Source organism: Pavona decussata, unplaced genomic scaffold, assembly GCF_977016875.1.
Source record: "Pavona decussata unplaced genomic scaffold, jaPavDecu1.1 SCAFFOLD_32, whole genome shotgun sequence".
Taxonomy (NCBI): domain Eukaryota; kingdom Metazoa; phylum Cnidaria; class Anthozoa; order Scleractinia; family Agariciidae; genus Pavona; species Pavona decussata.
Window position 1 is genome coordinate 2,261,576 of NW_028145455.1, and position 23,691 is coordinate 2,285,266.

General features: G+C 39.2%; 1 protein-coding gene across 1 annotated transcript; it reads left to right on the top strand.

Annotated features, from left to right (window-relative positions):
- The first annotated feature begins 562 nt into the window (after positions 1-562).
- On the top strand, positions 563-21,724 carry LOC146484610 (glycogen [starch] synthase-like). Its single transcript, XM_085104646.1, has 20 exons — positions 563-724; positions 7,296-7,477; positions 8,577-8,615; positions 10,101-10,253; positions 11,149-11,334; positions 11,981-11,995; positions 12,107-12,236; positions 13,332-13,371; positions 13,486-13,563; positions 13,692-13,742; positions 15,016-15,085; positions 15,177-15,283; positions 15,888-15,947; positions 16,526-16,604; positions 16,993-17,106; positions 17,433-17,559; positions 18,143-18,300; positions 19,553-19,654; positions 19,943-20,023; positions 20,834-21,724. The coding sequence occupies exons 1-20, from the start codon at positions 646-648 to the stop codon at positions 20,954-20,956; spliced, it is 1,974 nt and encodes a 657-aa protein (XP_084960772.1). The 5' UTR covers positions 563-645; the 3' UTR covers positions 20,957-21,724.
- Positions 21,725-23,691: the final 1,967 nt, after the last annotated feature.

Genomic DNA, 23,691 nt, shown 5'->3' on the forward strand with positions numbered 1-23,691 from the left:
TCACAATCACTCCGCCGAGTTGTTATGAGACGGTGTTAGACCGAAAAGTCAAATACGCTTTTTTTACGAGCCTGACAGAGGTCCTGACAGGCAGGAAAAACAAACGAGACATTTTTTACCCAGCTAGAACCAGCATTTTATTAAAAAAATCTCACAAACTACAATTAGATATTTAGAAACGTTCCATCCAGTTAACCGTCCAAAGTATTCAGTTCCCAGCCAGCTCTATTCCAGCCTGCAGAGCGGGGTTTTAGTCGAGCGGCCCCATCAGGTACTCCTGCAAAGTCAACACAGAACTCTTTAAGAAGTCGGAAGTCGGAAGTCAGAAGTCGGAAGTCAGAAGTCGGAAGTCCAAAGTCGGAAGTCCCTTCTCGGCTTTCGTAAAACGGTAATGCACCTCTCCGAAAGTTCCTACCGCTGCTTCAGAAACATTTATCACTAAAGTAACAAAATTATCACCGTAGCATTGGTAGCAACACTAAACAATTCCAAGTTTTCGACGGCTTTGGGAGTCACGGTGACAAGTCACGGGTTTGTCGTCGGAGAGCGATCGATACGGTCAGCAGAGTTACGCGTTAGTACTTATCGGCGTCATGTGAGATGTTTAGCGTGGTGTTGTTTCTGTGAAATTATTACTTTGCAGAAATGGAACCCTCTGCAAGAAACGAAGATGGAGAACCTCACTATTTCACTTTTGAAGTGTCGTGGGAGGTAGCTAACAAAGGTATTCTCATAAAATTTTCGCTTTCTGTGTATTTGTTTTGCTGGGCTTGACCGAGGTGCTTTGTACTACACGCGAACATGCCCCCATAATTAGGAAGATGTAGGTTCCGGCCAATGTATCCCAAGTACAGTTCGTTAATTGTTTGAGGAAAAAATGTTACTTTTGTATTTTTGGTTTTAACTTCTTACCGATCCGATGAAATCGCAATTAATTTTAAATGATTTCACAAGAAAAAAATTCAGGCTTTCAGCCGATTGGGGAGGAGGACCCAGTGATGAATACATGTGCCATACAATCAAATTGACGTCCCAATATTTTGATAACTTTACGGTCTTCTTTTCCTGTTTTCAGCTAGATGTATTTGTAAAAAGACAAAGACGTTTTTGGTTACTTCCGCCTCCAAACTATCAAGATGTAATATAATTCAATGTAAATTCACATGACCTTTAGTGAATCAATATACAGTATACTTGTGGCACTTTATAGTTTCAAACCAATACTTAGAATTGTAATACTTCTAAATATTGATCATGGAACCAGTTTCAAAAATCAAATCTCGCTATTTCAAATTTGAGAAATTATGCTTTGGTTTTCTTAATTTTGTTTGGGTTTACCAACCCAGCAGGGCTTGGAGGGCTCCAGTTGGGCCAGTAATTTATTGTCTCCAAAGCATAATATTTGTATCCTCAAACTTGGTGGTTTTATATATTGACAAACAGCATCCAAACATTGCTTTGGGATACACTTAGCCCATTCTGTTTGACAACAGACCTTATCACGGTTTTGGAAGCCATCTTGATGGGTAAGCAAACACATCTCGAAGTAAGATTGTTTGTATGGAAATCTGATGTAAAATAATTTTCATAAAACTTCGCTTCTGAACAATTAATGAATTGGAAACATTTGGCATTAGGAAAAGGATTTTAAGAAAAAATTGGAGGGACGTAGCTGTGCCAGTAATTGTCCAGTCGTGTTTTGAACTTCCCATACATTTCTCTGTATTTTTTTCCCGCAAACTATTTTTAACAGCAGTTTCAAGGCTGGTTCACTGGAAAAGATTTACAGACAAATGTATGGAAATGTCACAATGTAACTAGATGCTTTCTAGCACAGCTACATTCCTCAGTTATTTTCTCAGCTGGCTCTTTTGGAGTGTGCACATTTAAAATTAGCCTCGAGTATTTGTATTCTGTTGAGATTTCAGCCAGTGATGAGATCTCTTTCAGACATTGAAATTTGCCAATTGCCAGCTCTTGGGTGTAATGATCTGGGTTGTTGACGAATAGGTTTCGGAAAAAGAGTAGTGGACGGACAGAGTAGTTGACTAGACCATGGGTTTATTAAACTATTATCCTATTGGAGACGTCGCTGATACAATACATTGTAGTAGAGTATTAAATTACATGTCAATCAAAATAGGATGTCGGTATTATTATTACATCTCCCTTTCTTTGAAAAATAAGATCATAAATGATAATGCGGTTTACTGTTCAAAAGTTCACGACATAGTCCTTGAATCTATTTGGAAAGGATCTATTTCTAGTAGATCGTCTGGGAGGGGGAGTAGGAGCCGGTTCGATAGGTGCTGTGGCGTGAGCGGGGACGTCGGGCTGTTCTTCCGTGACGGGAGTTTGGAAGGTCTGGCTTGTTTCAGTTGTGTGATTCTCGTCGTTATCCTCAGGTACTGATATGACAGGAGGTGTTTCTGTAGTCTGCAACAGATCTTTGCGATTACGGCGATACTGTTGCCCGCTCGCTGTGGTGACTAGGTAAGATCGTGGCGTTTCAGCTTTCGCATCTACCAAGGCAGGTACCCAGGTTTTGCCTTGTCGCAGACGGACAGCTTCCTGCGGTTTGAGGGCTGTCAGGGGCTTGGCTCCTTGATTGTAGTAACGTGCTTGCTGCTGTTGGCAGGTTACCAGTTGTTGTTTCACTCCAGTAACCAACTGTGGTTTTAAAAGGTCTTGTGCTACTGGGATTTTGGTTCTAGTTGTGCGGCTCATGAGAAGCTGTGCTGGGGAGTAGGACATTCCTGTCACGGGTGTGTTTCGATATTCCAGCAGGCCAATGTATGGGTCGCCTGTTTTCTTTAGAATGCGTTTGACGGTCTGGACTGCTTTCTCACTGAGGCCATTTGACTGTGGGTAGGTGGGACTCGACGTGGTCACCGTGAATCCCCAGTCATTTGCAAATTCTTTGAATTCTCTGCTGTTGTACGGCATGTTGTCTGATATAAGTTCCTCAGGGATTCCATGTCTAGCGAAGATTGACTTCATGTGTGTGACAATTGTTCCTGCGGTTTTGTCACGCATTAGGGCTGTTTCAATGAACTTGGAATAGTAGTCCACCACTATTAAGTAAGGTTTTCCTTTGTGTTCAAACACATCGGATCCGAGCTTTTGCCATGGGCGATCTGGTATGGAGTGTGGAATCATTGGTTCCTTCTGATTCTTGTGTCTGTGGGTCAGGCAGGTTGTGCATTGTGCAACGGTATCATGGATGTCGCGTGACATTCGGGGCCAGTAGACAATGGATCTCGCACGTGCTTTGCACTTTTCGATTCCAAGATGGCTCTCGTGAATCAGGTCGAGAACGCTGTTCCGCATTGCCTTTGGGATGATCAACTGTCTCCCATTGAATAGAAGACCCTCGGCTTCGCTCAGATCGTTTCTAATGTTCCAGTACGGTGCAAGGATCGGTTTCAAGGCTTTCCTGTGGATTGGGAAACCTTCTGCTAACTGGGTTTTCAGCGCCTGTAGTGTTTCATCTCTGGCGGTTTCTTCTTTTAACTGCGTTAGTCTTTCTGCACTGGCTGGGATTTCTTGGATGAAACTGTGAACCATGACTTCGATGTCCTCATTGAGGTCTTGTTGATCCTCAACAGTTTCAGTCAAATACGCTCTTGACAGTGTGTCTGCAATGAACATTAACTTTCCAGGCACAAATTGTACTGTCAAGTTGTACTTCTGCAGCCTGATCAACAATCGTTGTATTCTCGGGGGAGTCTGAGATAATGGCTTTGTCATTATCGCCTCAAGTGGTTTGTGATCACTTTGTACCACAATGTCATTTCCGTAGACGAACTGATGAAAACGTTCGCACGCAAAGACGATCGCCAACAGTTCTTTCTCTATTTGCGCATAATTCTGTTCAGCGTTGGTTAGCGATCTAGATGCGTAAATGACGGGATGTCCTTCTTGAAGTAGGCAACTTCCAATACCACTTTGAGAAGCGTCGGTTTGGATTGTGATTGGCTTGTCCTGGTTGAAGTATTGAAGAACAGGGCTGTTTGTGAGCGCTTGTTTCAGTTTTTCTATCGCGTGTCTGTGCTCGTCGTACCAGAACCATTGTGTGTTCTTTCTCAGCAACGCACGTAGAGGGGCGCTGATTTCCGACATGTTGGGAATGTATTGCGATAGATAGTTCACCATGCCAAGTAAACGTTGCAAATCTTGTTTGCTTTGCGGTTCTGGCATGTCGATAATTGCTTTTATCTTCTCGGGATCTGGTTTAAATCCCTCAGCAGTCACGATATCGCCCAGGTACTTGACTTGGTCCACGCGAAGTTGAACCTTACTGCGATTAAATTTGATGTTTCGCATCCTTGCGCGTTCTAGCACTTGTTTGAGAGCACTGTCATGTTCTGCAGTGTCCTTTCCGGCAATGATGATGTCATCGTGTACTGCTAGAACTCCGGGTATATCACTGAAATTGTCATCTACCATTCGTTGTGCAACGTCGCTGGCTACACAAATTCCAAACGGCATTCGGTTAAACTTGTACCGTCCGAATGGTGTGTTGAATGTGCACAGGATGGACGATTCTTCGTCAAGTTTCTTGTGCCAATAACAATTGCTCATGTCGATCACTGTGAAAAGTCGCTTTCCGTTTAGTTTGCTGGATATAGTTTCAGCTGTCGGCGGCTTGTAGTGTTCCCTCTTGATTGATTTGTTCAAATCTTTCGGATCTAAACAAAGTCTCAGTGTGCCGTCTTTTTTCTCAACAATGACCAGGCTGTTGACCCAGTCAGTTGCTTTGTCAACTTTGCTAATGACTTCCATTTCTGTTAGCTTTTCCAGAGTTTCCTTGAGTTTAGGCATGAGACTTAGTGGAATCTTTCTTGGCGGGTGGATTGTGGGTTTTGCGTCATCGCGCAGCTCAATGTGAAATTCGCCATCCACTAAACCAAGTCCGGTGAAGACGTCTTGATAGTCATCAAGTATTTCCGTTTCATTTGTCTCCATTTCATTCACACTGTTGGGGATACTTATCAGTTCCAGATCTCGGCACGTTTGAAGACCAATTAAGGGTTGAGCTTTCTCAACTGCGACAATGAAGAACTTAGCATCAATGATTTTGTCATTGTGCTTGATTTTCATTGTGCATGTTCCTTTAATAGGTACGCGGATACCACCGTAAGCCGTTAACTTGACTCTGGTTGTCTGTAGGCTAGGCTTTTTGGTCAGCTTTTCAAAAGCGTGCTCCGGAATAACGTTGCATTGTGCTCCGGTGTCTACTTTGAAGCAGATATCTTCATCATTCACTTTCAAGTTCGTGAACAGTTCGTTCTTGTCGCTTTGCGACAGATCGAGTTCTCCTAAGAATAGCTCTTCATCTGTGTCGCTGTCGGCGCGTTGTTCTACCTCGTGAACTTTTTGGGAGGCAGGTTTTGTACTTTTGGAGAAGCACATGTTAGCAAAATGATTTTTCCCTTGACATTTGTGGCATATGTGGCCGAATGCCTTGCATTCTTTTGGTTTGTGATGAAATCCACAACGCCCACAGGGGTTTTTGCTCTGTTTCGGCTCTGATGTTCTTTGAGGCTGATTTCTCGATGGCTGTTTTGGTTTCTGGTACTTTCTGTTGATGTTTACAGCTGCCGCTTCAAAAGCTGGGTTAGATAGGGATTCTATCTGAGTTTTGCTCGTTTCCGCGGCTCGTACAGTGTTGATGGCAACCTCGAGTGTGAGTTCAGTGTTGCGTAAGAGCCGTTCCCTTACACTCTTGCTGTCTATTCCACACACAATCCTGTCTTTAATGAGACTATCATTGAGAGTTCCAAATTCGCAAGTTTTGGCTTTCATGCGAAGGTCAGTTACGAAAGCGTCGATTGGTCGGCCGTTCTGCGTGCATGAGAAGAATAAGTAGCGCTCATATGTGACATTCTTCTTCGGCGAGCAGTAGGCTTCAAATTTTGCGAGAAGAGGTTCTATCTTGTTTTCTTCAGCTTCGGTGATAGTGAAAGTATCGTATACTTCTAGCGCCTCGTCTCCAATAGTGTGTAGGAAGACTGCACATAGAGTTTCTTCATCCTTGGAGTCTGCTCCGCTTGCTTTTGCGTAGAGAATCCACCTTTGTTTCCACTTTCGCCAATTTTCTGCGATGTTTCCTTCCATTCGTAAAGGTCCGATGGGCTTCACGTGTTCCATGATTGGCCTCTTTAATTTCTGACACCATGTAATGATCTGGGTTGTTGACGAATAGGTTTCGGAAAAAGAGTAGTGGACGGACAGAGTAGTTGACTAGACCATGGGTTTATTAAACTATTATCCTATTGGAGACGTCGCTGATACAATACATTGTAGTAGAGTATTAAATTACATGTCAATCAAAATAGGATGTCGGTATTATTATTACATTGGGTACATCCCTGAATGTCATAGCTTAGAGGGAATAGACTATTGTATGTCAATAGTTTTAGGAATAAGCTTAGAGGGGTGCTTTTAGACAAATTTAAGAGGGAGGAATGATATCCTTATGATTTGATATTGTAACTTTAAATAATTTGTATATGTTTTTATTTTTATCCTTTTCTTTGTAATTGGCACTGAAAAGCCCCTTTGCGGAAGTGGTCAATAAACGTATGTATGTATGTATGTATGTATGTATGTATGTATTGTACAATAATCAAACCTAAAATGCTAATTCCTGATATCACTACGAATGTATCCTTGCGATGGTTTGTTGATCTCCATGTACATGTAGATAATTGATATTGGAGGAAAGTGTTACAAATATATGTACTGTTTGTATCATGTAATCTGTCTGACTTGCTGGTACAATCAAGGTACATGTACTTGGACACAAATTACCAGGTGGCTTGTGCCAATGACTAGTTTTGTTTTTCTCAGCTAGGCTTGTGTTATCCAAACCTAGAAATCTTCAAAGCTTCAAAATCCCATCTCTCAGGGTCTGCTACTGGTCTCAGGCAGGGGTTAGGTCTCAGAATTTTTAACCCTTTACATGCAATCCCTGATATCAACGAACAAATTCTCTTATCTTGTCCCCATACTTTTCTTCCAAAAGTACTGGGGAGAAGTTATTAAACCATCAAGAAAATTCTCCTTGGGTGATCATATCCTTAATTCTCATGACCTCAGGGGTTCAATAAGCATCGGTATTACAAGAGAAATTTGATGCTGATCACTGTCAGCCTTAGAGCTTAATTGAGGAAGGCCCAATGTCACTGTATCTCTGTAGAGTTCTTGGATTGGGCTCCCTTCTTTCTCACACATAATTATGCATACACTTATCTGTAAGCTGACCCTTTGCATTCCCTTTATGATTACAGTCGGTGGAATCTACACTGTCATCAGATCCAAGGCACCTGCAGCAGTTGATGAGCTTGGAAACAAGTACTGCTTGATAGGAATATATAATGATCTACAATGCAAGACAGAGGTTGAAATGATGGAACCTGAAGATCCATGCATGAAGGGAGCTATACAGGCTTTGAGGGACAGTGGGGTAGAGGTACACAATGTTTTAGTGAAACTAAGAAAAGCGTGAACAGTAGAAATATTTCTGGAATGTTTGTTTTGTTGGGAAAGAGAACAAATCACATACAAATAATAACAATGATAAAAATGGAAGCTGTGACTCACAGTAATTAATTTTGTGGTGTGTTTTTTTCTTTGAGACTTTTGCGTAATGTTTTTCACTTCTGATTGGTAACAGGACAATAAACTGACCGGAAATAATTCTTCATGTTCACAATTTTCTTAGTTTCATTGTAATGCCATTTGCAGCTTACCAGTATTTTTTTGTTGTCTACTACAGTGTAAATAAATAATTATAAATAACTCACTGAAATAATTAATTAAAAATAATTAAAACACTATTTATTTGTTGGTGCTAATTCACTGGTGAAAATCCTCAAGGTTCTTTGAATATCTGCATACATTTTGTAGAATTGCACAGGATCTTGACAGGCCAGGTATCCTCAAGGGATCTCCACTTTTAATCCTCAGAGATTTTCAAGGATCTTGCATAATCTTGCAAGGTTTAGCAAGATCTTGAAGGATCCTGCACAGATTGTGAAGGATCCCGCACAGATCGTGAGGGATCTTGCATAGATGTCAAAAGATTTTGCACAGATTATAAAGAATCATGCACAGATCGTGAGGTGTCTTGCTGTCCTGATTCTATAGGATTCTACATAAGATCCTTCAAGAATCCTGTAAGATTTTTTCAGGATCCTCCAAAATCTTGCCAGCAGGAGGTGGGAAGTTGTGTTTTAAAAATGGGGATATAAACACCAGAATGAAATCTCTTCTTTATTGACTGGGTTTGTTAATTTAGCTTTTTGAGGTGAGATGTGTCGTACTTTATTGAAAAAGATGGAAGGTGTGTTTCATTCTCATTGAGGCAGGATGTTGGTACATTATGGGAATTTGGGGGGTGGATGGGTGGAGAGTTTGTGTGTCTTAGCTAAAACAGACAATGGCTGTGGCCAGGAAATGAGCCACTAAACACTGATCAAAACTGGTAAATTACATTTTGGTTGCATTGACGTGGCAACCTACCCATACTCGCTACTCTGACAAGATAGTGCATTGTTGTTCTCTTGCAGACTCACTTTGGAAGATGGCTCATTGATGGCTACCCCAAGGTATTGTAAACTTTGTAGGATCTGTAAATTTAAGTGAACTTAAAACCTTATTTGTTTTCATACTGAGTTTCATTTATGGTTTTGAAAAGGAAGACACCAAAATGTTGGTATTGCAGTGGGCAAACATTTTTCAACTCAAATGCTATATAAAAAATGCAGCCAGGCAACATCATGTTCACAGACTGTTGTCCAATAATGATATTATAAGTTCTTGACAAAGGTGACAATGACCACAACCATAGTTGTCGTTAAGGTTTTGAGCAGGAGGGAAATTATTGTTCCTCATGTGTAGCCAAAACTTATCAACTTCAACTGCTTTAAGACAGGAAACTTGCAATAAATTTATTGGTTGACTGTGAAACCAAAAAAGCAGCCTGGCAGAATGATGTTGACAACCGGTCAATTTGCCTAGTTGCAAGCCCATGCACAAAACAATGTTGATGATTTAGTGATGGTGATGATAATGAATAATTTGGTAAATGAGCAAGAATGATGATAGTGATGATGGTGGCGATCATGATTATAGTGGTTGTGCAAATGATTATGATGATGTTTTTAGTGATGATGATGATGATGATGATGATGATGATTGATGCAATGGAAATGTTCACATTTTTGTTAATGCATCTTGAACAAGAAGTTCCACTATAAAAGGGCAAGCCCCTCCTTCATTTCATACGTTTGTTGGCATGAGATGCAAATTTAGGCGCTGTTCAGTCGTGGCAAGTTGTTGACTCAAGCAAAATATGCTTCAAAATGTTATAATATCACCACAGTAGTATAAGATATCAAGTTCTTATTTGTTTAACAAGGGTTGTTTTAAAAACTAAGCCAATTTTATCGGTAAAAGCCGAAGAAAAAGACACACATTGTTTGTCAGTTATCTACGCTTTGATGGTTGATTGGCAACTGAAGGTGAGAATAGTCTGGCCAGGCCCCTTTTATACCGGAACTTCCTGTTTAATATTATTATTATGTTAACTCTACCAACTGAGCTATCACTCTGACTACAGTAGGAGCTGGTGATTTTGTGAATCTGTAATACATGCCCATAGAAGGTGCCGAGATGGACTTGAAATATATGGCACGTAACAAACTTGAAATGAAAGAACAAATAAGAGACCATTGCAGTTGTGTATTGCAGATATACTGTAACTGATGACTGAGTATGTGATTACTATGTTGGTGGTAATAATGATGGTGCTGAGGACAATAGGACATTTTCACTATGGCGTCATTTGACTACAACTACCAGAATCCTTCAGTTTTTTGTTTTCTCATGCTAATTAGAGCTATTGTTCTTTGCTCTCTATTGGGATTACAAAATTTGAATTTGAAAAGGAAAACGAAATGAATTCTGGTAGTTGTAGTCAAATGACGCCATCATGAAAATGGCCTATAGTAATGGTGGTGATGGCTATTGTAATGATGATGATGATTCATGATACTGTGATGTCTTCCTGTTTTTTTGTTTTTTTTTTGTAGGTGGTTCTTTTCAACATTGGAACAATTTACCACAAACTAGCTCAAATAAAACATGAGTTTTGGACCCGTACACACATTGGGATCCCAGATCCTGATACCGAGTCAAACGATGCTCTTGTGTTAGGATTTTTGGTGGCACAGTTTATTGGAGAGGTATAGCAACAGTATGATCAATCAGCTTGAAACTTAAACACCCCCCTCCGGGCAATCCCCCAGGCATTTTGAACTTTTGAAACTTGCCTTGTTCAAATTCCCTCCCCCCCCTCCCCCCCCCCCCCCCCCCACCCCATGGGACCAATTAGCCATTGAAATGCCCAAGCCTATAGCTGAATTTGACAATCAAAAACAATTTTCCTTTTCTTGGTATACACTATTTTTGGAAACTGGTTCATTTGCATTCAATCTAATTTTCTATACATACCCTAGAAAACGGTACAAAGTTTGTGGAGACCCTTTGCTCACAAAAGCTACATTTCCCCCCTTGAACTCATTCATGGATCATGAGCCATGTGTATTCGGCTGGACAAGAAGAAAGGTATAAACTTGTTAATACTTGAGATTCCAATTTCCCCCCCACCCGCCACCCCTTTAAAGTTCAAATTCTTCACCCCCAGGGAGGCCTCTCATGTCAAATGTCCAACTCCCTGGGTACAGAACATGGTCAATACTGAGTTGGGGGGGGGGGGGGTGGGGACGATGTTGAAGGTTCATATTGATTGGTACATTTTTGTAAGATGGTTCAAGAATTAATGTCAATTGGTGGATTTTATGATTGCTGCCCCAAAAATGTTTTCAGATAAATTTCTCATGATTTTTTCAATTTTCAAAATAAAATATATTTATGTCTTGTGATAAGATATTCAAATATTTTTATGAGGGTTGATGTTACAAAATTAAATTTTTAGAAAAATGGTCAGTACAGTATGCCATAGATGCACGAACCACATGTGTTTTGAGTTGTGATTTTACCTTGCTTCATAGACCTACCTCGATTGGGCTGACTATGATAATCATTGTATGTTTTCATCTTTCCTTTCTCTGCTTATAGTACCGTGCAAGATGTGACCCTGATTTACCGATAGTTGCTCATTTTCATGAATGGCAAGCAGGTGTTGGTCTAGTTCTGTTGCGCACAAGTAATGTGGCTGTTGGAACAACTTTCACAACCCATGCAACTCTGCTAGGGAGATACCTGTGTGCAGCCAATGTGGACTTTTATAACAATTTGGATAGGGTGAGGTCATTGATTATGCTAAAAAAGAAACATAATTTGAGAAACAGGCACAGATGGAATGTGGGATAACCAAACCTGAGTCAAACTTGAAAGGGAGTTTTTGAAATCTTTTAGGAACCTGAGCTCTAGCCAAGGGTTTAAAAAATTTATAAAGTGCTTTTGAATTCTCCCAAACATTCTTGAATGTTTAAGATTCCCCCGGAAAATCTAGTTCTAAGTAACATCAGGTGATTCAGAAAAATCCAGTGCCATTAGTGAGGGCAAGAGAACCTGTGAATATCGAACTGTAAAATGGTTTAATTATTGAAAGCAACAACTGATCTAATAAATTTTATTACAACAACATGAGGGATGAGAGTACAAGGTAAGATAAAAGAAAAAATATACACATGCACAGCTACATACATGTAACATTGCCCACAGGTGCAGGACCCTGGTATCAGCACCTGTGTCCCCTGAGCGTAGTATTAGCCTTTGTAGAGATTGGAATTGAGTCCAAACAAGGCAACTTATCAAAGGATACCCATCTATTCACCACTACAAAACTTTCCACTCCCAAATCAATAAAAATCCTCAATGTGTATGATAGTTACCTAGTAACTACTTTCTTTCTGTCTTTTTCATGTTTTAATATTGTGCTGAGCAGTTTGATGTAGACAAGGTGAGTCAAATGTTCATGTCTTAAAATAATTTTTAAGTTGGATTGCACAGCCATTTATTATTGATTGACGGTAAACAAGAAACATTTTAAACTACAAGATTTCATTTGCAGGAAGCTGGTGATCGCAAGATTTATCATCGTTACTGTCTTGAACGTGCATCTGCTGCCAGTGCACATGTCTTCACTACTGTCTCTCACATCACTGCTGATGAGGCTGAACACCTGCTCAAACGGAAACCTGGTGAGTATACACACAGGAGGAGGAGAGGAGTGGGGGGGGGGGGGGTGTGGGGGGCTGCAACTCCAACATACTCATGAGCGAGGTTGCAGCTGTCACAGTGTTGACTAAAAGATGCACACCAGAGATAGTCCATTTGACAGACAGCTGTAAAGGTGATGCTGTCTCCATCTTAAACAAGGAGATACATAAGAAGTCCATTTCTGATCAAGCCCTATTACTTCCACGAGTTCAAACAAATGGTATGGATAGGAGTTTCCTTCATTGCTCCATCAGAATGTGGCACTAGATTCGTAATCAGAAGGCCATAGGCTAGGAGAACTTGGATTTTGTTTTTCCTAGTATGCATGTCTCACTGACTTTAAAGCTATCATTTAGCAACAGGCTTAAAACATAACATCTCATCTCTTTCACATATACCACTCATCAACATTCAAATCTTTGCAGTATGCAGTATGTTTATCACATGAGCCTAGTTTAATGGCCTTAGCTCTCACAAGTCTCCTGTAGCTTAGTGGTAAAGCATCTGAACTAGTGATCAGAAGGTCTTAGGTTTGACACCCAAATTGAACAAAATGAAAAATAAAAATAATCAGTTGGGACATAGAAATGTTACATCATCACTTCCTCAGGACAAAAAAAAATGAGTTGTAATTGACCCTTGAAAGTATCTGTAAAACAGAAAATAAATCTTATTGAAGTACATTTCAACAGAGGAATAAGGGAATAGTAAGAATTAACCATTACTACAAGACTAGCTGGGCTTGATGTAATTAACAATAAAATTTTTCCATGAGCGCTCGTTGGATATGAGATGATAGATAGTAAATGATGCACAATTTGGTTATAATCATCTTATATCCAACAAACATGAGTGGAATAAAAATTATTGTTTTGTTAAAAACAACCAAGAAATATCGCTAGATCTTGCTGATCATTCTTTGCAAGAACAAACAGAAAACAATTTAATGGTCGCTATTTATTGGGCATGGTATAATGGCTCATATATCATGGCCGCTAAGCCAATCCAGTCCCTGGACTTGCATTATACAATGATCCAGTATTTAATAATTTCAATTGTATGTGTCTCCTCCTCAGAGTGTGTTCTACCCAATGGCTTGAATGTTGTTAAATATACGTAAGTATAAACTTGGAAAAATTGACTTGCATGTTCAAATGATTATGGAATTTGTAAGAATAGCCTAGGAATGTGATAGTCAGTGATTAATTTTTTTTTTTGTTACTTGTTCAGAGCCCTACATGAGTTTCAGAATCTACATGCTCTTTCAAAGGAGAAAATCTGTAATTTTGTGCGAGGACATTTTCATGGGTAAGTTTACATAGTTTACGTAATAATAAGTATTTTGAGTTACATGTATATGACTGATTAAAAGTAACTCTGCTTATTTTAGGTAGTTATAGTTGTTTTTATAACATGACTGTTTCTTTTTTTCACAGGCATTTAAATTTTGATTTAGATAAAACACTCTTCTTTTTTGCTGCTGGAAGGTAAGCACACATATTGTAAATTTTTTAGACTTGTCCACCTACATTGTTCATGCAGCAATGTTAAGCTGTAGGTGGTGCGAGGCATAGACGGGATTTGACAACAATAAATAATAATAATAATAATGATCGTTTATTCAACTTTTTTGCAGCAGAAACTGAAATACAAAGCGGGTCATTAATTTCATACAAATATCTCGGAATTATGACACATAAATATAACTGTTAATGTTAAGACATAACACATTTCACTATTTTAAATGAGTTTCTGGTATTTGATGGTGCAAACATTTCCAAATCTGCCCTTAAAAAACTCATTTACGGGTATTTAATAATTCATAAGCCGATTGACCTATCAAATGGTCGATAAAACATCACATGCAGTGGTTTTAAAACCCGATAAACCTCCTCCTTATTAGTATGCGGTGTTTTATGTTTTTCTCGTATGCTAATTTCCACCGTTCTTAAAAGCTTCATTGTTATGAACTCTCTTGACACACGCTTTTCTAGGAATGTTTTTGAAGCCATTAAAAAAACTCGCAGCACATGTGTTATCGGGTCTAAAACCACGAGGCGCAGCCGAGTGGTTTTAAATCCTGATAAAACACTGCTGCTCGTGTTTTAAACATTACTTTATGGGAGACTTTATACCATTTTAGTGGACTTTCTAACAAATCTTTAAAGATGTTAATGACAGAGTCTTGCAAGCCTACCCCCTCGTTGTCCCTTAACATTGATAGGTACATTACAGCAACACAAGTTGGTCTATTCCTAGCCAAGTTGTTGGTTTACTTTGGATGTCTTTATGTTTATTTAATTCCACTGGTGAACAAAAGCTTATATTGGCAAATACACTTGAATAAAGGCGTTCGCACCAAGCAAGTTAAGTGATGATTTAGCTGAACACATCTGAAGGGAACGTTATTTTGCAGTTTACATACTGTATAGTAATTGCTTGAAACGTCCTGAGTCGAAACGCAATAAAATCAGCTCTAACTTAAATTTCCACTTTGTTTTTTACAATATCATAAATTGTACATGAAGAAATTGTGTTGATTTTCTTGTACATTTACGTGAATTTGAATTTGTTCATGTGCACTTTATGATACATTTTGATTATTGTGTTCATGTTGTAAAGTGTAATAAAATGTATTTATTGTAATGCACATGTATGTGATAAGCCAATAGATCATCATCATCATCATCATCATCATCATCATCATCATCATTATTTTAACATCGTAGGCTCATAGTTGTACTTGTATTTCCTCTGTAGGTACGAGTACTTCAACAAGGGAGCAGACATGTTTATAGAATCTCTGGCAAGGTTAAACCACCTTTTAAAGGTATTTTTAGTCTTCTGTCTTTTGAAAAATCGGGCCCTGTTGATAGACTATTACGATTGACAGCTTTTTCTGTTTTCGCGTCTACTTGCAGGAAAGCGGCTCTTCTGTTACTGTAGTTGCATTTTTAATCTTCCCTGCACGGACAAACAACTTTAATGTAGAGTCACTCAAAGGACAGGCTGTCACTAAACAGCTCAGGTAAACAAAAAAAAACAACAACAACAAAAAAAAAAGAATGAAGAGGGGAGGGGTGGGGGCATTAGCAAAACTGAGGTCAAAACCAATTTGAATGGGTCAAACCCGAAAACTTAATTCCATTCTGTGGTAAAAACTGTCAAGAAGTGATCAGACACATTTATCTCCTTAAATTGCTTTTAGGGCAGCAGGGATGTCGCAGGGGTGAGAGCACTCGCCTCCCACCAGTGTGTCCCGAAGTTGACGCCATATTTGGGTTGAGTTTCTTGTTGGTTCTCATCCTTGCTCCAAGAGGTTTTTCTCCGGGTACTCCAGTTTTCCCCTCTCCTCAAAAAACATTTTTTCCAAATTCCAATTCGATCTTGAGAGTGTCCGCAATTAGTGAGCACTCTGCGCTAAATACATCGACACTTAAATAATAAATTAAAGTGATTTATTTATTTATTTATTTATTTATTTATTTATTTATTTATTTATTTATTTATTTATTTATTGTCCCTCTGATAAACAGCTACATAGCATACGTAGCTCTGTTGATTACTGTCTTAAACCATGGTCTAAGTTAGACTTTTCTTAAATAACCGACCCTTTGTTGTCTCATTTCTAGAGACACGGTGACTGATCTCCAAGACAAAATTGGGAAGCGAATCTACGATTGTTGTTTAGGGTGAGTTCGTCTACTTCTTCTTATCACGAAATGGGTCGGCAATTTTATTGGATTAATTGATCACTTACTGAACTGTTTACGAAAAAAGCGCAAGCAAAATCTCTTACACGGTTAGGAAATTGTAACAATAAATTAATGGCATGACAATGGAGAACTTAGTATAAAAACGGACTAAAATAACGGTAACGCCAAGATCCTTCAGTCAGTATCGTGTGCGGTCGTTTGAAATTACCTGGCAGGCTATTTGTTATTATATTTGAGTATCCTGCAAGCAGAGATTCCTTTGAACTTCCTAGATCGCTGCTTGCAGGGTAATGTTTGAACAGTTAACTGCTTGCAGGGTAATGTTTGAATGGTTAACTCTCACAAAGTGACCATTTAATACAGTAATTAAGGGAGGTTATTTTCGGGACTTTGACAATTCTATTATAGATTTCGTTCTCTTCCAACAAGGAGCCGTGCAGATCAATTTAAATTACAATAGATTACAACAAAAATTGTTTAATAGCTAAATTACGATAAAGTCATATAAAAATTATTATTATTTGTTATATTTATTCTTGTATGATGGAAAACAGGGGACAGCTTCCAGATGGCAATAAATTGTTGGAGGCAGATGAGATCATCAAGCTAAAGAGATGCATCCTTGGTACAAAGGTTAGTAACGCTATTACGTTAGTTTCCCAAATCCTTGAAAACAGTATAAATTCAGTACAAATGACACTGGGTGACTCTGGTCTCCATTGCTGGAGAAAAATTGTTGAGATGAAAGAGAGTTGCAAAATATTTTTTACAATAACTGTCAAAATTCCCACGCGCTGATTTGCCCGTAGCTACTTGGCTTGATAGCCCACTTTGTTTTTTCATTGCTTCACCGGTATCGCAGTTGGTTCTGTCGAAACATGTTTTCAAAACTTAAACGTGTCGTCTTCTTCTTAAAACTTATTAGTAGCCTGCTGCTAGCAAGACCTTATCGCAGACTGACAGGTAAAGTCCTGTTGGCGGTATTTTTCATTCTTAAATGTTTTTTATCGTTGTTTTCCAGCGGCCAAGTCTTCCCGCCATAGTAACCCACAATATGATAGAAGACGCAGTGGATCCGATTCTCTGTCATCTGAGACGATGTCAACTGTTCAACCGGCCCGATGACAGAGTCAAGGTACCTCTTAGTACAACTTAAGTTCCATTTTACTCTGGTGTTGTTATCTCTTATTTGCGTCTGCCCTCACGACTGCACCGAAATAACTGTTGCAGAGATACTTGAGCAACTGTAAACAGTGAAGGTCTCGGGGAAACAAAACTCACTGTTTCCTTTGGGGCCAGTCATTAAGTGCTTACTGACAAACAGAAAGGAAACATCTTTTAACAAACAGGGAGGAAAGCCATGTGTGACGAACAGAAGGAATGAACCCACCCTTTTCTCATTCCACAGATGGTCCACTAAATTCATTCTCTCTCTGACAACTTTTGTTGTTCCCCTTGTAGGTTATTTTCCATCCTGAATTTCTCTCCACCATCAGTCCTCTTCTTCCCATGGATTATAGTGAGTTTGTACGTGGCTGTCATTTGGGAGTGTTTCCTTCCTATTACGAACCATGGGGCTACACTCCAGGTAACCTTGGATACCTGTGTGTTGTAATTGTAATAGTAACTGTTAAGTAATGGTAATTGAACAGTGTTCCACAAAAGAATAGGATCTGTTAAAGATTAAAAGCACAACTGATTTAGTTGACCTTCTGGGCCCAGTTGTCGAAAGCCCGATGAAGCTAATCCTGGATTAATGTGAACTTTGACTCGAGTTTAATTGCTAATGAACAAAGATTCTTCCAAAAGATTTTCGGCCCTCAGTTCTGACTTAGACTTTTCTTTACCTTTAGCTTGAAATTAGCCTTTAACCCTTTTTAACAAGCGACGATGAAAACTTCGATTAACTTTTAATCGTGGATTAGCGTTAATCGGCTTTCGAACAACCCGCCCCTGGCCTGACAAAATAAATAACATGGCGGCGTTTATGGTTTTGGAGAAACCCGACCCGACTGAGATGGGGTTTTTATACAGAAGAGGAAACCTTGTATTTCAATTCTGTTGTACACATTTTTAGTCACCATTACTGAAAAATGTGTACAACAGACCAGCTTTCAGGAAAACGTTTTCTGATCAGTAACATTCTTGTTGTTGTCGTTTTTTCTGTCCAGCGGAGTGTACCGTGATGGGTATTCCCTCCGTGACCACCAACTTGTCAGGCTTTGGTCGTTTCATGGCAGAGCACGTGACTGATCCAACATCCTACGGCATTTACATTGTGGACAGACGGTTCAGATCAGCAGAGGAGTCCATCAATGAACTTACTCAGGTAAGCATCTCAGCCTAGAAATTCTCCTTACTTATTTCTGTTGATTCTTCTAGTGCTGGTTGGGAGATTATTCAAACTGAATATCCCATTTTACGGTTGTGCTCAGTGACCTGGCCTCTAAGTTGAAGCGAGGCTGGAGTTGACGAAGACGAATCCAAAGCGTTTTATTTGTATAAAAAAAATTCTGGAAGTTCAGCTTAACCCTTTTAGTTGCTGAACATCGAGCAAGTATACAACATTCCCAAATTTAGTTTTGAATAACATTAGGAAACTTAAGGCTGATTAACACTTACTGCTTTATTGGTGCGATTAGTAAGTTCAATTGCATGGGCCAATTAACACGTTACAAGTTGGGTGCTTACCATTTACGTGGAAAACCTGGAAATTTCAGTTGGAAAATCAAATGCTACGCATCATTCCATTTGCAGTACTTCTGAAATAATGGGCTTCTGGTCAAAGTAATGCATTTTCATTACTCCTTTTGGGATTTACGGCTGATGTTCATAGATTTTGCATGTTATTCATCTTCTGTTACGACAAGCTGAAACATTTCGTATTTATGCCGAAAATTTCCATCCGGGTGGTTTGCGTAAATGGTAAGCACCCGTTGTCTTTTTCTTTTGATGTAACGCGAGTTGAAAACCGGTCTGATTCAAAAAATTTGTAGCACTGCCAACAATTTTTATCCGCTCAATCATTTTCTTTGTCAAATTGGGCCAAATCGGACTACTTTGTACAGTAAAATAAACAGCACCACGGGAAAGTACTGCTCAGTAGGTTTCATGTTAATGGTCACAGTTTAGGATTTCATCCTCAGACTCAAAAGTCCGAACCATCTTGTACAGTACATATACAATAAAACAGCACCACAGGAAAGTACTGCTCAGTAGGTTTCATTTGAATGGTCACAGTTTAGGATTTCATCCACAGACTTAAAAGTCCGAACCATCTTGTACAGTACATATACAATAAAACAGCGCCACAGGAAAGTACTGCTCAGTAGGTTTCATTTGAATGGTCACACTTTAAGATTTCATCCTCAGGCGCATAGCTCGACATTACATGAGTGAGTGAATGATTTCTGTTTTTACAAAGAGGATCTTCTGCATCTTTTAGTAACAAAAAGTTGAAGGACGGAAGGACGCTAAAAGAATGCTCACTACTTAGCCACAATGTGCAGTTCTGGGCTTTCATAATTAAATTTGTTCTTTGATAAGTTTCATATATTTGTTTGTTTGTTTGTTTATTTCAGTACATGATGAGCTTTTGCAATTTGACAAGAAGACAACGAATTATTCAGAGAAATAGAACTGAGCGACTCAGCGAGCTGTTGGACTGGAAGAGTCTACATCGGGTTAGTAAAATATCTATAGTTTAATCCTAACCAAAGCTTTATCGGGTAACAAAGGCAACTGCGGTTTTGAAAAACTCGCTAAAGTCCAACCGGTTTAAAATTGTACGTGTTGTGGATTGGTATTCACATTAGGAAGTTTGGTTTTCGCTGTTATCCAATGGTCTGTTGAACTCCACCGTAATTATGTTGCCGACACATTAATTTACATTAATGAATGATTCATTAATTCATTTTATTCATTTTAATTTGTTTATTTATGTATATATTTCATTGTATTGTATCTTTCAGTACTACACGCGGGCTCGGCTCCTTGCTTTGCACTATCTTCACCCCGACAAATATGAGAAGCCCCGTCTTGTCGATGAAGTGGTAAGCTCTGTTGTTGTTCTGTAAATGGTTTGAACCCAGGAGTCATGTCAAAAGTATTGGTCGTTTGTCAGTAAGCCGTAATGGTACTGGCTGTGAAGACTGTAAAAAGACCAGTGACAAACGACCGATAACATCTCGACTTCGTTGACCAATCAGGTTAACAACCAGTGACATACAATTCACTTGACACTGAAGATGACTTCCGCTCAGGTTGTCGAAACGTCAGTCACCCCAAACAGTCCTTCTCGGATGATCATAATTTACGTACTTATTCTGTTGTTGTTGTTGATTACAACGTTAAACCGTCCATCATTTTATGTCACACGATATTCTAATCTGTTTGAAGGAGGGAGGAAAGGGTGTGTGTGTGTGGGGGGGGGGGGGGGGGGGTGACAGGTGAGAAAGGAACAGAACGCTTGCCTGAGACAAACCCCGGGATTTTAAAATACGCGTTCGTTCGTTCGAAAGTAAATTGACTTTCTGATATGTTTACTTCGATGCGTTTTCTGTTGTGAACAAGCAGTTATTCCTTCGTTCTATTTTCCACTCTGCAGGCCGCTTTTGGACGAGAACCGCGAATGTTACGAAAACTCCGCGGAAAATTACAAAAATTCGTAGTTTTCGGACTTTTCCTGCGTTTAGAGTTCTGCGTTTGTTTGTTTACATTTCCAACAGTTTTTAGGTCGCATTCGATAGCTACAATGTAGCTACGAAGCATGTCAAAGTTAATCAAAGTGTTTGCGGCTTAGCTATTCACATTGTAAATAAAGTAACTGGTTTTAATCAACAACCTGCTTTTCTTGTTTTCAGCACACAGGTTTTAACTACCCGCGTCCAGGCTCCGCTCCGCCATCCCCTGCAGCCTCCGAGTGTGGCTCGGAAGACGAGGACGAGGACGAGGAAGACACTAAACATCGACTGTTTAGTGATTGAGCCCTTGAGATTGATGAATCTCAAAATAATAGGGTAGAATAGACAGTGAACAGTGCTTAATTATCTATGGGATTGTCGATTTCGAGCGCTGAGACGCCATGTTGAATATTTTTGTCGATTGACATTTGGGAAGAAAAGATTACCACTAGGGATGCTAGAATGTTCCTTCGGGAGTAAGACAATTCTGCACTAAGGTGATGTTACGAGAGTCGTTAAGCGTTCCATACATGACCTGGAAATCACCGTTTCTAAGTAAGCCAAACAACACCCTTCAAGACAAAAGCTTTCTAAGCGCAATTCAACCAACTTTAGTAACGAGAAATGCTATTTTAAGCAATTAAACCCTAACCCAAGCGAAGCTAACCTCTTTTGAATCAGATACTTCCATCTCTAACTGAAGTAGCGCCATTCAATGACAGGGGATTTTCTTCCTTCCTTTTTTTTTTTTTTTTTCTTTTAATTTCTGGTTAGTTCTTGAAAGCAGCCATATCTGCTCTTGATATTTTAACGTCGCAGTTATATTTTTCAACCATTTAGGAATTGAAGATAAATAATAACAATGACCAAAGAACCATTAATTCCTAAGCTCTTTGCAAATTCAGTACTACTTGCATACGATTGTTTAAGGTCTCAGCTGTTGTGGCATTAGTCAACCAAGTGCAAAATTTCGTCACTCCCGATTTTTGGACATCATTTGCCGAAACATGGCCCCGGGTATATCGATGCCTTTTAAAATTATATTTTTCAACCGATCATTAAATTATAATTTGAACAAGACGAACGTTATATTATTTTATTCAACGTTGTATGTCGATATTTACCATAAATAGGACGTTTGCTAGCTTTGAATTGCAGCAAATTGGAACTAAATTTAAACCATTAAATAGGATATGGTTTTTCGTCAAAATGTATTTACGTATTAAATTGCGTCGGCGGCAGCATTGTTCGCTCTTAGGCTAGTTTGGCGCTTGCGAAGGTCGCGGTTTTGACGTGTGTTGACTCGGCTCCAGCGCCACCGCCTGGACAATTCCGCCAAACTTTAATTAGCAAAAACTTTGATTGATTTGGGAATGAAAGACGAATATATGTAGCACTTTATGCTAGGAGCCCGTCTGCTAGACTAATGCTTTTTGTAGGCAACATCAACTAGTCGCGGTTTCAAACTTCGGGCGCGTTCTTTTGGGACTATTCCGGAATAGGAATACTCAGAACAGACGGTATTTGTGTTCTTTTGGGAGCTATGTTCCGTTTTCGGAATGAACGGAATATCAGCGGAATGAACAGAATGGATTGAATACGGTTTACTCGGAATAGACAGAATACGCGTTCTTTTGGGAAATGTTTGGCGGGAAATCCTACGCGGCTGCTCGCGCGCGCGGACATAGTAGTTTTCAGGTCACCTCCGCCATGGATATTCCGTTTCCAGATTTTAGGAGCGTTCTTATCGAAATTGAGATTCCGTGTATTTTGTTATTTGTAAACCGGAATAAGAATCGCTAGAATAGCCCCAAAAGAATGCATCCCTCGAAAACGCGTGCGACCAAAACACCATTGGTTTTAGTTTTGTTTCTCATTGGTTGAGAAAGTGGCGCGAATTTTGCTAACCAATCACAGAGCGTAGTAACGAAAACCCAAAGCAAAAGCGAAATTACTTTTGACGCTCAAATGAAAGCCACTATCTTTTACCTGAATTGTCTTTTACGTCAAGTGCGACGCACCGGTACGTCTGAAATAGGCTGTGGTGAGTTTCGGAGATTAGTCGAGATACATATTGTGTGAGATATTTTCATTTGAGATGGGTAGACAAAATAATGAGCGTGTTTTATGTGTTCCTATTTTTTTTTTAATCTTTTACGATTTGACATGCCATTCGCAGAAAAGCTTAAATATTTATTTTTAGCCATGTAATAACTTGTTTCATGATTTGCGGTTTTACTTGATTATAGAGGAAAATTAGTTTCCCTGACGAGCCATGCAAGCAAGCGAAAGAAACCAAAGATAGGGCGTAAATACGTTATTTGGATAGCAGAAATAGTTTTTCTTTGCCTTTTTTCGCATTAACTTTTACAAGAAATATTTAATTTTTAAAACTATTATCCAAAGAGTGGGTATCTTCCAACTTTTAACAATAAATTGTAATTGGCATAAGACAAGAGTTGTATTTTATTTTATTAAGTGGTATGTGGCGCGATTTATCATAATTAGGTCGTTAGCTAGACTTCTATTACAGTAAATTGTAAATGAAATGAAATTGGAATAATTTTTTAACCAACAAAATATATGAAATGATGTGATGCATTCTTGGTGTGAAAAAGTTTGATCTATTTGTCCGAGGAATGAAAAACGTACCTTTTCTGGGAACTTGAGAAATAATGTTTACTGAATAAAACATGTTTACAAATACTTGTGATAGTTTTGTATTCTATTCTGCTGGCGCCAACCTACTTCATTTTGTTGGTTTGTCGTGTATTCCCGTGAATCTGTTGTGCGCATGCGTCACTGATGGTACATTACAATAAGCCATTTCCGAGTTGCTTTGAATTAACTTCATTACGAAAGCGAGGCTAAGTGCAAAGCTCTTCATGCGTAAAGAGTTTTGGTTACATATAAATGAAAACCAGTTTCTATAATAAAACTAAGCACAAACCTCGCTTTCATAGTGAGGTTCAAAACAACTCGGAAATGGCCTAGTTTGGTTGAGGTTCACTAAGTTGAAATAAAAGGAAAATCGGACA